Source organism: Lytechinus variegatus, chromosome 11, assembly GCF_018143015.1.
Source record: "Lytechinus variegatus isolate NC3 chromosome 11, Lvar_3.0, whole genome shotgun sequence".
Classification (NCBI taxonomy): domain Eukaryota; kingdom Metazoa; phylum Echinodermata; class Echinoidea; order Temnopleuroida; family Toxopneustidae; genus Lytechinus; species Lytechinus variegatus.
In genome coordinates this window covers 12,737,958-12,753,091 of record NC_054750.1, presented here as the reverse complement: position 1 = coordinate 12,753,091, position 15,134 = coordinate 12,737,958, and the positions used below count along the sequence as shown (strand labels likewise).

At 37.6% G+C, this 15,134-nt stretch overlaps 1 protein-coding gene across 2 annotated transcripts in view; it reads right to left on the bottom strand.

Moving 5' to 3' along the window:
- LOC121423810 overlaps positions 1-15,134 on the bottom strand; it is a 37,896-nt gene that overhangs the window by 1,824 nt on the left and 20,938 nt on the right. For both annotated transcript variants that reach the window (XM_041619305.1, XM_041619306.1), the window contains 12 exons: positions 11,011-13,727; positions 10,168-10,267; positions 8,216-8,389; positions 6,252-6,542; positions 5,210-5,263; positions 4,689-4,757; positions 3,743-3,907; positions 2,965-3,192; positions 2,480-2,562; positions 1,759-1,863; positions 1,308-1,458; positions 420-663 (listed from right to left, as the gene is read on the bottom strand). In XM_041619305.1, the coding sequence (XP_041475239.1) occupies positions 420-663; positions 1,308-1,458; positions 1,759-1,863; positions 2,480-2,562; positions 2,965-3,192; positions 3,743-3,907; positions 4,689-4,757; positions 5,210-5,263; positions 6,252-6,542; positions 8,216-8,389; positions 10,168-10,267; positions 11,011-13,727 (4,381 nt within the window). The remainder of the gene's footprint in view (positions 1-419; positions 664-1,307; positions 1,459-1,758; positions 1,864-2,479; positions 2,563-2,964; positions 3,193-3,742; positions 3,908-4,688; positions 4,758-5,209; positions 5,264-6,251; positions 6,543-8,215; positions 8,390-10,167; positions 10,268-11,010; positions 13,728-15,134) is intronic.

The following is a 15,134-nucleotide window of genomic DNA, read 5'->3' as shown; positions in this document are numbered from 1 at the left end:
GACAGACACTAGTGTCATCAACTCTTTATATGGAAAATTATTCTAGCCTACGATACACCATTTTTTTCCACTACAAAATAATGCAATAATGCAACTAAATAAGTGAATTTGCTTTTAGAAAAGTAGGGTCAGTTGGTACGCACTGTGGGGTCAAATGTGAATTTAAATAAATCAGCATGCTATCCAGGGTCGGCCATGCTACAGCAAAGAAACTGTTTTTGTGTTTTGCATGGTTTGCAAGAAGCTAATATCTAAGTTCTTGTCATTTCATGAAGTATATCAGCTCTAAAAATTTGTTATTCAGTTGCAAGCTCAGTGAAATTTTTCATTCTAATTGGCTGATAAGCACTGGTCACCAACTGTTACTATGGTAAATGCAATGAATGCCAGTCTGAATGATACAATGTTCTAAACCTTACCCACTGTTGAAGTTCTTATCATCCTCCACCCACTGTACAAGGACAGTCTCTTCTGGCGTGTCTGCTACGCTGCTCCCGCAGGGTATAGACATCTCCTGCATCTGACGCATGGAGTCCTTGAGAAGCGTCATGGTCTCAGGACGGATCTGGACCATCAGACCGTCCTCAACGATGCTGGACTTTGCTGTCAGACCAGAACTGCTCTTGAGAGCGCCATTGAAAACGACAAAACTAGCTCCAGTCACTGAATTAATGGATGGAAAAGGTTGAAATATTAACATGATTGGTATTAGGTCTCAGAGGAGATACTGGAACTTGTGAAGTATGTGTAGCATTTATGTAGCTAAAAGTATATCTTTAATTGGTCAATCAGTGAATTGGAATTTCTTTAAAAATGAGAAGGGGGAGGGGGCCTTGTTGATGGTAACACATGATAATTTCAACAACTTGAAACAGTTCCATCAGATGATGAAGGATTGCAAAACTTTTGAGTTTTGAGGAATGGTAATACCCAACAACAATCCCTCTATATTCTCTGCAAGGTCCCTGGGTCATAAGCACAGATGAAATGTAATTTACTTCATATCATTACTTCAGAGATTGGTGGACCAACACTTGCCCAAGAAAGATACATGGTGTACCGTGAAACTTACTACAATATACTTCATATCAGTTTTTACTGAGCAAACAGAGGAGCTCAAACACATATCCTATTGTGAAGTCAGGTGATAAAATGTGACATTCAATATAGTTTGTTTCTCTGGGCTCACCAAACATTGCAGTGTTGTTGTCTACATTCAACACTCGGCACGAAGGAGTGACTTTTGTGGTGGGGTTGACAAACTTTTGAGCACAACTGTATACACAAATTGTATCATGAAGACTAACCTTTTCTTGGTTTGTTCTGTATATTGATGGCCTGTGTCTGATAGGTACCCTGGTCATTCTGCATACAAACCAGATGAGAGTCTGCATCCGGACTAAAGACAGCCGCCAGTGCCATCACATGCTCATTGGAGTTATTTAACACCTTCATGAGCTGGGTAGGAATATACCAAAACAGTGGATTAGCTCAGCAAGAAGCTCTCAAATTTCTTTTACATCAAAGTAATTAACTTAAAATACAAGAGGGTATCATTGCGGCTCAATATACCGCCTGAATGATTAATTCCCACAAAATTTGGACTCTTAATATATTTCATCATGCTATACCATAACATCACATCAAAAACACTGAAAGAAAAAACTGTAACCTTATACCTTTAGAACACTATTCTGTATACATTTCTAGGTATATTTGTTGTCTAGATAAATTTGCAATATATACACATATACAAACCTCATCATATCGATTTCTTGGGAATTTGATTACTGTCTGTTTGTCTTCCATATGAATAACAACACCCCTGATCACAGGCAACTTGTACTGATAATTCTTAAAATCCTGAAAAGATATAGAGAATGGAAAAAGATTTTTCGATTGACAATGATTATAATGATCATGGCCGGGGCCTTGTAACATAAGCCCGCTGGGAGAACAGTTATCGGAACTGAAGTGGCTACCCTGGGTAAATATACCGCTATTATTACCATCATCATAAACCTGTAACATAAATTGGGCCGATATCTATGATTGATCACATCTATGTAAAATGCAGCCCAACGATCATGGCAGGTCACAAAACCCCAAAAAATAAAATAACACCAACGGTGATCATGATCACTATCAAGTTGGTTTAAACTGGGATTAAGAAATGGGGGGGGGGGAATAGCTACATGTATGAGAAAGTACTAATTGTGCATAAAGAAGTATAATTACAAAGTATCATTCTAACAAGCCATTTATGATATTCCCACCATAAATACTTGTATCACATTGTTAAGTTGTATACGAGCAAAGTGTTTTGATTCAGAAGTGGACACATACATTGATATAATATAATATAGACAAAGAGTAAATTAAAAACTAAGTTAGTGAAAATTAGGTGATTTAGACAAAATGAGACATGACAGAACACAATAGAGTGAAAAAGAAGAAACAAAGTTTGTGAATTACTTACAGCTAGTAGGTTCATGATGGTATGACCAATCTCTCCAAAGACTGGCTTTCTGAATCTAACGCTCATTAGAGGACATGGATAATCTGTGGAATATAAGTTTTTTTTGGCATTACAATAAGGAGCTTTTATTTTGGATGAAAGATGCTTCTCCAAGCGTTGACAACCAGGCCTATATAGTACAGATGTGAGATAAGTTCAATTTTTATTTTGTACATTTCTTCATTTTCATTTGGTTGGAGTGTGGTGCAGAGTAGCCCAAGAACTGCAATTGCCACTGTACATGAAATTACGAAACATTAAGTGTAATATACATTTTATATAACTTATAATCTCACAATAACAAAATGAATTATGAACAAATACGAAAGATAAGAGTAAAGGTTGCACTTCATATTGATTCTCAATTAACAACCACTACAGCTAATCAATTTTATGCTCCTGATTTCTCTAAATTTCTTTTTTAACAATAAAGGTGTCCTACTAACATCTAAATTCAGCTCCAAGTCTCAAAAGCAACCTCAGGGGGAAAACCTTAGCCCAGGGTGTTTCCCACTTCTGGAGTAGGACGGCTACCAGATAGGGTGGTTCTGGGAAGATGAGTTTCTGAAGACATTGAAAGGTTGGCCTGATGTAGAGAAATCCACCATGGTCTCTGCTACCAAGGAATCCGCCTCCAGCAAAGATTGTATGACTCATGTCTGTCACTGTATTACCTGATAAAAAAGGGGGAAGAATGAAAAACAAGATTAACTTCAAGTGCAACTTCATTATAAAATCTGGGGTTCTTGATCTCCGGCCACAGCACCTTTGCCCGTGAGCAAGGCTTTTGATCGGTAATGCTCTTTTATCCAGCATTCAAATAAGTGAAAATGCTATATGCATTCTTGGTAACTAGGTGTGCACTTGTTTGAATAAAAAAATCACCATTCCGACCATCACTTCCATCATCACATCATCATCATCATCTTCATCATCACCATCATCACCATCATCATCGTCATCATCGTCATCATCATCATACTCGTCATCATAATCATCACCATCATCATCACCACCACCATCACATCCATCATTATCATCGCCCTCGTCATCATCATCATCATCATAAGCAACATGATCATCACCAATGCTATAAATAAGATTACTAACTAATCAACGGAGTTGAAGAGTTACTATATGTCCACATCTTAATTTTAGTGTGAATTTCTTTACTAGAACCACACAAACACACAGCACATACAAAAAAATCTCAAATGAATTAACCTCTTTTAGCATCTTCATAGAGACTGTACAGATGACAGAAGATGTCTCTAGGAATAGTCTTCTCATCTGGTAGACATTCTAAAATGATCACTACCTCATCCTGACCAACAGTAGCTAGTCCCTTGGTGCTGAAACACCAACATGTCCTATTCACACAACAGTTCACTGAAACAAAACCGAAATAGATGATTTTAGTTTCCAAGGAAAATTAATTTGCATGTGAAGACAAACAATTGATGATGAACTGTACAGGTTCTTACAAGTGTCTCGTATAAATGAATGTCTCAGCCCTCAAATGTGACATATGAAAGCTTGAATTCGTAGTCTTGAATGAAAATTTTGATAGATATTTGTTACATGATCAGAGATATAATATATTCATTCTCACTGCAATTACATTGTGCATACAGCTTGCATAACAATTTTAAGAAATCTGGGGCCCGTTGCAGAAAGAGTTGCCATCAATCGCAACTCTAAATATCATGCGCAACTTGATTTTCAACCAATCAACAGCACGCATTTGGGACATGCGATTGATTATTTACTCTTTCTGCAACGGTCCCCTGCCCTCACTGATGTTACCATCACCAACAACTAATCAAAGTGGAAGGAAAAGTTCCACATTCGCTCAAAATAATATAAAGTCTATCAGATGGATTTAGGGAGGTTATCCAAATTCGGGAAGAACAGAACCCCCCTCCCCATGAATAGAAACTTATAACAATATGCTCTCCCCTATACGTACAGTACCATTATAATGCTCAACCATTTTAATACTTTTACCATGCAGCATCAGCAACTAATCCATCTCCGATGAAGGTCTGATAAAGCTTGTAGCCTTGCAAGTGGAAAACTTACCAAAAGGGGTAAAATTTCATGATTTCAAAAAATAATTTCTTATATCATTCTTACTGTGCAATTAAAAGGAAATTTGCGTGGTACTTACAGTCTACTATCTGGACGAGAACCATCAGATTTTTGCTTAAAACAAAGACAGCAGGAACAGGATTGTCACCTGTATGTTAGAAAAATAACAGGTTTGTAAGGGTTCAAATATATTCTTTGAGGATGAGTTATACTTGGGGTCAAAATGACATAATTATCCCTAAAAAGCTGACAAGACAAAATACAATACTTCTGTAAATTACTACTAGAATGATAAAATGAATTGTAATGTCTCTGAAAACAAATTTATATGGACCATAATGTTGGAAAGAATTATTTGACTGAGAAACTATAGTTTTTTTAATGTCACATAAAGTTTTAAAATCATTCAAATCATTATCACTTGCATATTCAAGCATCAGGCATTTCAAGATAATTTTCATGATACTGCCACCAGAAATTACTATCCCTTATACCCCCAAAGATATAACTAGAACATAGCAAAATTAAGAATTAATAAGTAAAACATTATACCAAAAACATGAATTCATGGAAATCATACTAAAGACAGATAAAACTTACTCTTCAAGTCATTCAAAATCTTCTCCATGTTGGGATTATCATCCACAGAAAACTCTGCAAATTATTGAACAAATTATTAAGAAAATTAAAAGCATATTCCTGATTTGGGATTTCTTATTTAAATGCTAACAGTAATTAACAATTACAATGTAAAGCTATATAAATGTAACTATTATTATTAATTTTGACATTGAAAACAATACAGAGTCTTCAGCACTATCATTTATCAGCCCTTTTTTCTTCCGTTTTTGTTCATGAAATCAGCAACCTTCACCTTTCTTATTGCAGATGCAAATTAAGACAATCTATTCACTGTTAAATTGTGTTGTGTTGTAAAGGTCCATGCTGTATACACTTATTACCATTTACCATTCTACAAATTTGGTTTCCAGCATTAATAATCCATGACAACCCAAATGTATTTCAATGTCGTCATTCAAAGAATTGAAATGGCAAATCAAGCATAAAATCAGTGCTTTGTTATAAAGAGATGGAAACAATCTCATGATTTATTTAGTACTTGATCTGCTGTAGACCCATAACTGATATCAACTTTATTGCTAATATTTTGTATTTTCCAAAGCAATAAGCTTCTCAATGGATAATAATAAATCTATTTCTCCTGTACATTCTATATATTCCATAAAGTATTTATTACAAAAATTCTGTTGATAGGCTGTGAAAACCATCTAAATATCTAAGAACTTTGAGAACAAACTTTTCAGGATAATGTCTATTTTAGAGTTGTGTCACAAGGGATAACCTTCTTTTGCCTACAATAATAGAAAGAGTTCTCAACAGGGAGATATCGTTTCTAGACAATAAGAGGTTTCCACCATTGCCAAAAATGCCCATGATTCCAAAATATAGCTTTCTTTGAGTTGTCATCAGAATGTTTGAGATACAAGACTTTAATAGCCTGATAATTTGTACCCCTACCTCCTTGCATTGTCTATTTCCCAAAGGCAATGGGCTTGGTAAAAATATATAGTGAATTCCATATTAAATGATTGCTCATACAGAATCAAATTTGTTCCCTCACCTCCCTTCACCTCTGTGGTAAGAATAACAGGAGGTAGTCTGGATTCATCCTCAGGGATGAGGCTCTTGTGCCACCCCTGACGTTGTAACCGCCTTCTGTTCCCTCCCTGGAGCTCCGGGATACCCCTGATGGAAGTGGGAATGTTCTGAACTGATGGATCACCAGGGATAGGCGTTGAGGTCGTGTCACCCCCGCCTGTGGAAGGCGGGCTATTTGTCTGTCCAGTGGTGTCCTTGCCCGGGGCAGTGCCGTCTGAGAAGTGGACACTCCTTGTCTCTCTCAGTCTTGTACCTGCGATCATCATAATAATGTTAATATTCACAAATGATAATTATGTGTTCATGTGCCCCGGAGATTCCTTTCCTACAAGTGAATAGCAATCGATATATATTGTGTATTATTTCTAGGCTTAAGAATTGTCTATGTTTTCAACATTCAAATATCTTCATCAGGGACGGTCATACAAACTCCTTATTTTTCTGTTAAAATTACTCCAGTAGAAACCGTCTATAAAAACCACCCAAGGGTGACTAGAAGAGTGGTCTTTCTGGGCAGGTATTCTATACAGGCAGATTCCAATAATAAACTTTTCAATAGAGAATAGTTTTCAAGAGAAACCAAATTTGTGTTTTTAACAGGCAGGTAGTCCTCCTCTATAGTGCGTATCCAAAAAAAGTTTACACTTTGAAAAAGCCCTGGGAATTAAAAAATATTGTGGGTAAGATTTTTACATATAATCTTAGGTTTGGGTCTCATCTATCCAATGAAAGTTAACCCTATCTAGGTCGAGGGGGGCTCGGAGACCCCCCTCAATGCATCGCACAATATTTTCGTAGCGCAAAATATTTTGACCGCGCTGCTCGCTGACTTTTTACTTTCAAGTCTTGCGCAACTTTTGAGACCAATTTTGCATCACCCGGGTACGCGGTTCAGAAATTACGCAACGTTATGTAAGTGCATGTCAGACCAAAAATTGCTCAAAAATGTGATAATGAAAATTGTGTTTTCAACCAAAAATCATAAATGTATCATTATTTTTAGTTTTGCTGGTCTAAATGAATGTATTTTATGCTGTTTATGCTCTTAGAAGAGTCCCAATGAATTCCAATGAAAAAAGTCCAAAAAAACAAAGAAATACATAAGAAATTTCAAAAAACAATATAATACATAAGAAATTGATCTGATATCACAATTTTTTTCATGTAAACTTGCTAAGAACATAACAATGAGTTTCTATGCCAAAAATTAGAACATTTGGAGCTTTATTTATGGAGTTAGAGGAAAAAGTATGATTTTGCATACTAATTATGCATAAATTAGCATAATTACTTCATAACAATTCGCATGAGAAAAATTACTATACAATTTTGTAGATTATATCCCAGACAACCTGCGTGCCAATTTTTGGCACTATCGCGCGGTTGACAGCCGAGATCTCTAGGGTGGCCCAGAAGGCCACCCAGCCTTATGAACTCCAAAAATACCCCGGCCTACATGTAGATGGGGTTAAAGGTTTGACAGAATCCACTAGAGTGAACACTGTCAATATTTGTATTTTTCTATTTCAAAGTTCTGCGCAAATCATTTTTCACTAACTTTTCAAATGTAAGTAGTGTTCACTCAAGCGAAAATATATTTCCACAGTTATATCGTCATTGCTTAAATGGACCTGTACAAATGTTTAAATGTGAAAAAATCTTCAGGATTTTACAATTGTATAATTTACAGGATTTTTTTTCTAAGTATGAACTTTTTTTTGATACACACTGTATAGGTGATTGCTCAAGCAGGTGTATTACAAACTGCTGCAAATCTCAACATTTAAACCTAATTTTAACCTGGCAAAAAATGGTCAAACATTACACAGCCCATTCCTTATCGTTTAGTATACTAGCCTACATGTAGGTTCCATTTTAATACCAAGAGACGTTGATGTGTGCCCAACATTTTCAAACTTTATTTACCCTCTGAGACAGGTCTCCTCAGGACGGACTTGCTCCTCTGGACGGTATTTTCTGGATTGGTTGTGGCAGGAGGTTCCAGGGTTTGTGCTACTGCTTGATGTGCAGGTGAACCAGCTGGGCTGTTCTCTAAAGAAGTTGTTCCACCCTGCCTTCTGACCCGCTCTAGAGCTTCAGCTAATCAAACATAATTATGAAATGCATGAATTGAAAAATCTATGCATGAAATAAATCATGACTTTATGATTTCATGTGATAATCGCCCAATTATTCAAGTAATATCAAATCAAGAAATATAACTTCCCCAAGTCTGTTTTCTTGATAATAATAATGAGTGCATTTATATCAGGAAATAAACATTATCCAGAAGATCTGCTTTATGGATAATTATGATGATTATAATAAGCACATTACAATAAAAATGTCCCTCTGTCTTACACAGTTAAATATAAAAATCATAAAACAGGCCAACATTAATACATGCGATAAAGTTAAATGGTAATAAATTATAGTCTTATTTAAATTGTAGGTATTGTGATCAAATTGAGACATGATGTTGCTATATATTTCAAGTAATTGAATTTCAATCAAGTCATGGGGAAAAATGCCCAGAAAATCTGCTTCATTTGAAGTAATAATATTCATTTCAAAATAATACAGTGCATTACAATTAATATATCAATTCAAGAAAATAACAAGTGGAATGCCTCTGGCCGTCTCACCTGCATCACGCAGTTCAATATAGCAGCAGTGCTGACTTTGAAAACTACTCTAACTCGCACAAGATGTTCAGTGATACATGGTTACTATTATGTCCACTTTTTATGAACTAGACCAATAAACTTACAGAGATATGATGGTTATTCAACAAAAAACCCCAACATGGCCAAAGTTCATTGACCTTAAATGACCTTGACCTTGATCATGTGCCCTGAAACTCGCACAGGATGTTCAGTGATACTTGATTACTATTATGTCCAAGTTTCATGAATCAGATCCATAAACTATCAAAGTTATGATGGTAATTCAACAGATACACCCAATTCGGCCAAAGTTCATTGACCTTTGACCTTGGTCATGTGACCTGAAATGCGCACAGGATGTTCAGTGATGCTTGATTACTATTATGTCCAAGTTTCATGAATCAGATCCATAAACTATCAAAGTTATGATGGTAATTCAACAGATACACCCAATTCGGCCAAAGTTCATTGACCTTTGACTTTGGTCATGTGACCTGAAATGCGCACAGGATGTTCAGTGATGCTTGATTACTATTATGTCTAAGTTTCATGAATCAGATCCATAAACTTTCAAAGTTATGATGGGAATTCAACAGATACCCCCAATTCGGCCAAAGTTCATTGACCCTAAATGACATTTGACCTTGGTCATGTGACATAAAACTCATGCAGGATGTTCAGTAATACTTGATTAACCTTATGTCCAAGTTTCATGAACTAGGTCCATATACTTTCTAAGTTATGACGTCATTTCAAAAACTTAACCTCGGGTTAAGATTTTGATGTTGATTCCTCCAACATGGTCTAAGTTCATTGACCCTAAATGACCTTTGACCTTGGTCATGTGACATGATACTCTAATAGGATGTTCAGTAAAACTTGATTAACCTTATGGTCAAGTTTCATGAACTAGGTCCATATACTTTCTAAGTTATGATGTCATTTCAAAAACTTAAACTCAGGTTAAGATTTTTTGTTGACGCCGCCGCCGTCGGAAAAGCGGCGCCTATAGTCTCACTCTGCTATGCAGGTGAGAAAAAAATGACAGTGAAGATCCGAGTTGTGATTATAAAGGCAACTCTTTTTGGGCCCCATGTCTGTTGCATGTTTCTAACTAACCTTTCAAGGTACAGAGACAGAGAGAAAGAGAGACAGCAAGAAAGAGAGACAGAGAGAGATAACAGAGAGAGATATTAAGGGAGAGATACAAACCTGTGAGTATAGCATTGAGACAGCCTACACACACCCTTGCTTCTTTGCTATCCATGTACCTCAGTCGAACACGAACACTACAACACTTGGAGCAAAACACCTGTAAATACAAAGCAGAAAATTCATGAGTTATCCTTCCACATCACTGGACTAAAATGTATGCATGCATGACATTTTCTACAGTAAAATGCCAAAGGGGGCTTTAGGGGGATTCATTTGCATTGAAAATTTCTGATCAAGAGTACTTTTCATTTCGATAAAAAAGAGACACAGGGATCCATATGAGCTATTTTTGTGTCAATACACTATCTAGGGTATACTGTACATGTATATTCCTTGCACTAGTATAAGCATAAGGTATCATAAGAATTACGTCATCTATGAATATATTTTATTGTATTTGACATGAGTTATGTATTTCTACACTTTGCTCTTCATACAATTTGAATTATGCCCAGGGGCCCGTTGCAGAAAGAGTTGCGTTTAAACGCAAGTCAAAAAATCAATCGCAAGTTCAAAATACGCGCTGTTGATTGGTTGAAAATCAAGTTGCGCATGATTTTTAGAGTTGCGTTTGATTGCAACTCTTTCTGCAACGGGCCCCTGGGGCCAGTTTTGGAACCATTAGCAAAATCATTGAATCTTTAATGCATTTTATTTATGAATTTGTCTGAAGCCATATAAATTTTATTGATTTATTTTATTTTTTAGAACCTGGTCTGAATTACAAGTACATGATGTTGCAGAAAAAATGCCACCCCTGAGATGAAGTCAACCAAAAATGGTTATTCATCAATCATGTTACACACACACAAAACTAAAAATAAAAAAACTTTTGTGTACCTTTCCACATGCTCTGCAATGATGTCTCCTTTTCCTGAAGGTGAATTTCAGGTTACACCCCATGCAGGAAGGTGCCTCTGAGTCAGGGATCCAGATAGGTGCAACATCACCCGGCACAGGTTCACCACCTCCTGGAGCTGCTACCATGTGTTGAGCATTCACTGCATTGTTCTGTGCTGTCATTGGATCCATTCCCTCAGACACAGCCAACTCTCCATTCTCAACAACACTGACATCACCGGCCATGTTCCCATTGGCTGAAGGCATGGCTCCATTTTGGCTTTGCTCAACTGGAATACCCATGCCCGGTGTTAACGAGACGTTGGGCGGTGCCACGAAATGTGGATTATGAGACGGGTCACTCTCATTAATGCCCTGTGCGTGCTCATCGGGATATCCATTCATTTGTTCTGATCCACCCATGCCAAAATCAAGAGTCAGTCCCTGACGGGAAATATTGCGCTCTTTGTGTGTTGCTTGTTCCACCTGTTGGTAAGATGGAGGGTCCGGCGGTAAATTGTTTAATGAATCCTCAAGGTTAGCTTCAACAGCCAGCTCTGGCGACATTGAAGGTGGAACTGGTTGAGCTGTGGATAATTCAGGAGGAGCCCCAGCTGGAACTGAAAAATTTTGCACAGGGGCAAGATCTTGCAGTCTGCTATTTTCACTGACCTGGTGACTAAGTTCTGTATGATTGTTCATAGGGCTTGACAGATGAGATGTGTTTGGTTGTCTTTGAAGTTCTTTGTCAACAAGGGGCAGGCCTTGCTCCCCATTTTGATGGCTGGCTGCATGGCTTACAGTGTCAGGATTAACTTGGTGTCTTTCATTATTCATCTTTGGCATAACAGAACTGTTGACATCGACAGATTGCTGGGTGACTCCAAAACCTACAGTGCTCACAGCTGGATGGACACTTGATGAAGGGTCAGCTTTGCCAGGAGAAACCCCACCAGGACAATCTCCTGACTGCGACTTGGTTTGCATAGATGGGTTTAAAATGTTGGACAAAGCAGGAGGTACAACCTCTTCTTCCGTTGAAGATTCAAACTGAGGATTGCTTTCATAAAATGGGTCCACTTTGGCTAGCTCATTGTCATTTCCTTTGGAATTGTTCATCTCCAACCTATACTGTTGATCGAGAATCTTTGATAAAGGACTAATTCTATCTTCGATATTGTCCTGATCATCAGGAATGCTCAAGTGATTACTATGGGGTGTAATACTCACATTGGGTGGTGCTGAAATGTCATTATTCAATGGTTTCATAGTGTTGCGAGGAACCCTGGCAGTTGTCGGAGATGCAATATCTGACCGTAGTGGTACCATTCCCGGTGCTGAAGGTGTCACACTGCTGTCCATGGTATTCCTGTCCTTGTTCATCATCTCATCTTGCCCTGTCAACATGTAAGGTGACTGACTATCCCCTCCCATCACAGAAACAATCTGATCTGTTGGTCCAAAAGTGGGCATTTTCTTATCCCTTCTTAAAACCTCACTCCCAGACACATCATATGCCAATGGTTTTGAATCAAGATCATCCAATTCATCAAGTTCTGACTGAGACACTGTCACATTGGACAGAGTACTGAATCCAATGACGGGCGGTGACTCGGTCACTCTTATCACATTTGATGGCGGCTCCTCTTTCCCCTGATCTTTGTCGCTTGTGTTTTTCAGAGGGCTCTGTTCTGGAGTCTTGTAACCTAATTGCTTTGGTCTTGCACCTTGTCTCATGTATTCCTGCATGGTTTCTGAATCCACTGGTGGAGTACTGGAGCTCGAGGTATAACTGGTTGGTGAACCTTTCTCCAAAGTATTGTCTTTGTTCAGTTCTATTGATCCAATTTCTGCTGTCTCTTGCTCCACAGGTTTCTGAATACCACTGCTCTCAACAGGTTTTTCAACTGGTTTATCGATCGATCTTTCAACAGACACTGATTCATCTTCAGTTCTAGTATAGAGGATGTCATCCCTTGAGTTTTGTTCTATTCCACTTTTAGAGGAAGAATGATCATGATGTTGTTCGGATATTTGACCAAAGGTATTTGGAGTAGACTCACCTACTGTGTCTCGCACACTTCCTACACTTTCTGAGTTGCTCTTTGATAGTGCCATTTGTGAAAAAGTGGATACAGGAATTTGTTCTTGATTGCTATCAAGTTTTGATGAATGTTCCTCACTTGAATGTCCTTTCAATTCAGATTGTTCTGTAGGTGGTGAGGAGTCAATATCATTCAAATCACTTATTGACATTGATCTTGTTGAATATGTTGTAAAGTCTTGCCGATCTAGCTGGGAGTTACTGTCTGAATACATGACCTCACCAGTGTTTCCAATGTTCTCGTCGGAGGCAGTTGCTTCAGATGGCTCTGCTTCCTTCTCAGCAGCCAAGCTCTCTTTCAGAGCAGAGAGAAGTGAAGATGGCTTGGCGGATGGTGCAAAGTCTGCCTCTGATAAATCTATCAGCAGATCACTTCCAGAGTTACTGGATGCTGCATCTGACTGCGACCGTTGATCTCCATCCACAGACCCATTGGTCAGCCCCCCTCGCTGGACATCCTCTAAAGATAGACCATTGGAGTGTGGTGTTGACTGGGTAAGATTGAAGTCAGGTTTGCCAGTGTTTGACATCATGTAAGGTTGAGAGCCTGACCCTTGAAGGTGAGATGGAATAGCCTTCCAGTTGGCTTGCTGGACGCTGGGTTCCACAGATTCTGCAGTAGGGAATAGCAAGAAAGAGAGAGAGAGGAAACATCTTGATTTCGAAAACGCATAAAGTCTGCAAGTACATTTACATGTACATTTTTTTTGGCATAGTGAATAAATGCGGTCTGATGTCAGAGACAAATTTCAAACATGTACACTGTAATACTTTGGAGCAAGACAGACTTTGTCGTTTTGGATTGAAGACACATATTTGTCAATATTGAATATTTTTGCAAGAGGGTTTGGAGTGTAGACCTCATCCTAGAAATATCATAATTTATTAACAAATATGAGTTTATGCTTGCAGACTACATCTACACTGGACTACAATTCTAGGGATTTTCCTCAACATTGCATGTAGGCCTCATTTGTCCTTGTCCTCAGTCTGCAATTTATAAACCCGGAGGATCCTCTAGAAGTTTAGTAATCCTCTCCTTCAGACAAGTCTGAAAGCCTCTGACCAATTATGATTCAATCAAATGGCAATTATGTCATAGTACATGTCATTCTACACCTCCTCTTGACAACCATGGCCAGCTACAGCTAGTCTCAAGGCACAGACCTTTGCTTTTCACAATTTGCATAGTGCATAATGCAGAGTCTGAGGTAATGAGACTATCTTCACTGCTGCTTCTACCAAAGAGACGGATAGTTTGGAGTCTAGTCTTTCACTCTAGACATACATGTATGGTATACAGATACATGTATGTAAAAACTGTAATATGTAAAGTGTCAAATATGAGTCTGTGCTCGCAGACTACATGTTGTAAAGCTTAAAGGACAAGTCCACCCCAACACAAAATTGATTTGAATAACAGAGAAAAATCCAGCAAGCATAACACTGAAAATGTCATCAAAATCGGATGTAAAATAAGGAAGTTATGACATTTCATAGTTTCACTTAATTTCACAAAACGGTTATATGCACATCCTGTTTGGTACGCAAAATATAAAACTGATGACGTCATCCACTCACTATTTTTGTATTTTATTGTATGAAATATTCTGATTTCTCCTCAATGGTGTCAAGCGAAACAACGATTAATTCCTCCCTGAAAATGTGGGAATTAGCATTAATACTATCATGGTTCAGTCAAAATTGGTCCTTATTGTCAAATCTATGAAAAATGAAATACAGTATTGTATGATTCAAACAATAAAAAACAAAAGAAATGGTGAGGGACATCATCAACTCTCTCATTTCATTTGCATGCCAATAAGTTATGCATATCACTGTTTCGTGAAAAATAAGCGAAACTTTAAAATACCATAACTTCTTATTTTACATGTACATCTGATTTTGATGAAATTTTCAGCATTATGCTAGTTTGTTTTTTCTCTATTAAAATTCAAATCAACATTTTTCTGGGGTGGACTTCTCCTGATCCACAAAAACTGATTTGTAGCATTATCAT